Below are 1016 nucleotides of genomic sequence, written 5' to 3'. Positions count from 1 at the left end.
TTGTTTTTTTAATTGTTTTTTAACCCCGTGCTTGTCGTTGTGTTTAACTCTTGCAGCTAAGTTGCTCAGTGTCCAATGAAAATTTCTCCTTAGGGAGACTAATAAAAGTACTTTGACTTTGACTTTGAGACTATGACAGCGGGGACTCACCTGCATGGGCGTGCTCTCTGCAGAGATGGCAGTGAAGCCCACGATGTCGCTGAAGTAGATGGTGACGGAGTCGAAGGCCTCCGCCTGCACCGTCTCCCCTCGCTTCAGCTGCTCCGCCACCGAACTGAGGACAGAGGGAGACACGGGTGGAGAGGGTAGTACTCGCTGTACTCGCTGTACTCGCTGTACTCGCTGTATTCATTAATTCATTCGTTCATTCATGTTTATTATGCAGGAAAGTTAAAAAGTAACATTGCATTACAATATAAACGGGCCTGAAACGGGTTTAAGAACTGGTTTGGGGTACTCACTGTGGTAGTATCTGGTACAGCAGTACTGTAGTACTCACTGTGGTAGTATCTGGTACAGCAGTACCGTAGTACTCACTGTGGTAGTATCTGGTACAGCAGTACTGTAGTACTCACTGTGGTAGTATCTGGTACAGCAGTACCGTAGTACTCACTGTGGTAGTATCTGGTAGAGCAGGGCTTCGGCCTTGCGTTTCTCCTCGTGATAGGCCTGCGTTCTCTCCTCCACCAGCTCCTCCAGGTTGTTGGCGTACTGCTCCATGCGGGACAGCAGGTTGTCCAGGATGTTGGTCCTCGACTCCCTGGACAGATGAATTACAGAAATAAAAGGTATTTATTATCCAGATAGTGTTCAGACCTCATTCAACCCTCGTGTTGTCTTCGGGTCTAAATTGAAAGTCAACACTTTTTATCAATGTTTTTAACTTCTAGATTAAATTGTCGCACACCACGGCTTTAAAAATTCATTATGTAACATTTATGTTGTTTTTTCAGTGTATTATTGTATGAATGTATTCAGTTGTGGGTGCAGAGGTTATAAACTCTCATGTTGTCCTC

General features: G+C 45.0%; 1 protein-coding gene across 1 annotated transcript; it reads right to left on the bottom strand.

Annotated features, from left to right (window-relative positions):
• Nucleotides 1–150: 150 nt before the first annotated feature.
• LOC117940251 (atrial natriuretic peptide receptor 1-like) lies at nt 151–760 on the bottom strand (the record flags this gene model as incomplete). Its single annotated transcript, XM_034865597.1, has 2 exons — nt 151–274; nt 614–760. Coding segments are annotated over 2 exons (271 nt in total), but the record flags the coding sequence as incomplete, so codon positions are not given.
• Between the last annotated feature and the right edge of the window lie 256 nt (nt 761–1016).

This window comes from Etheostoma cragini, unplaced genomic scaffold (assembly GCF_013103735.1).
Source record: "Etheostoma cragini isolate CJK2018 unplaced genomic scaffold, CSU_Ecrag_1.0 ScbMSFa_2039, whole genome shotgun sequence".
Lineage (NCBI taxonomy): Eukaryota > Metazoa > Chordata > Actinopteri > Perciformes > Percidae > Etheostoma > Etheostoma cragini.
This window is presented reverse-complemented; position numbering and strand designations above follow the sequence as displayed.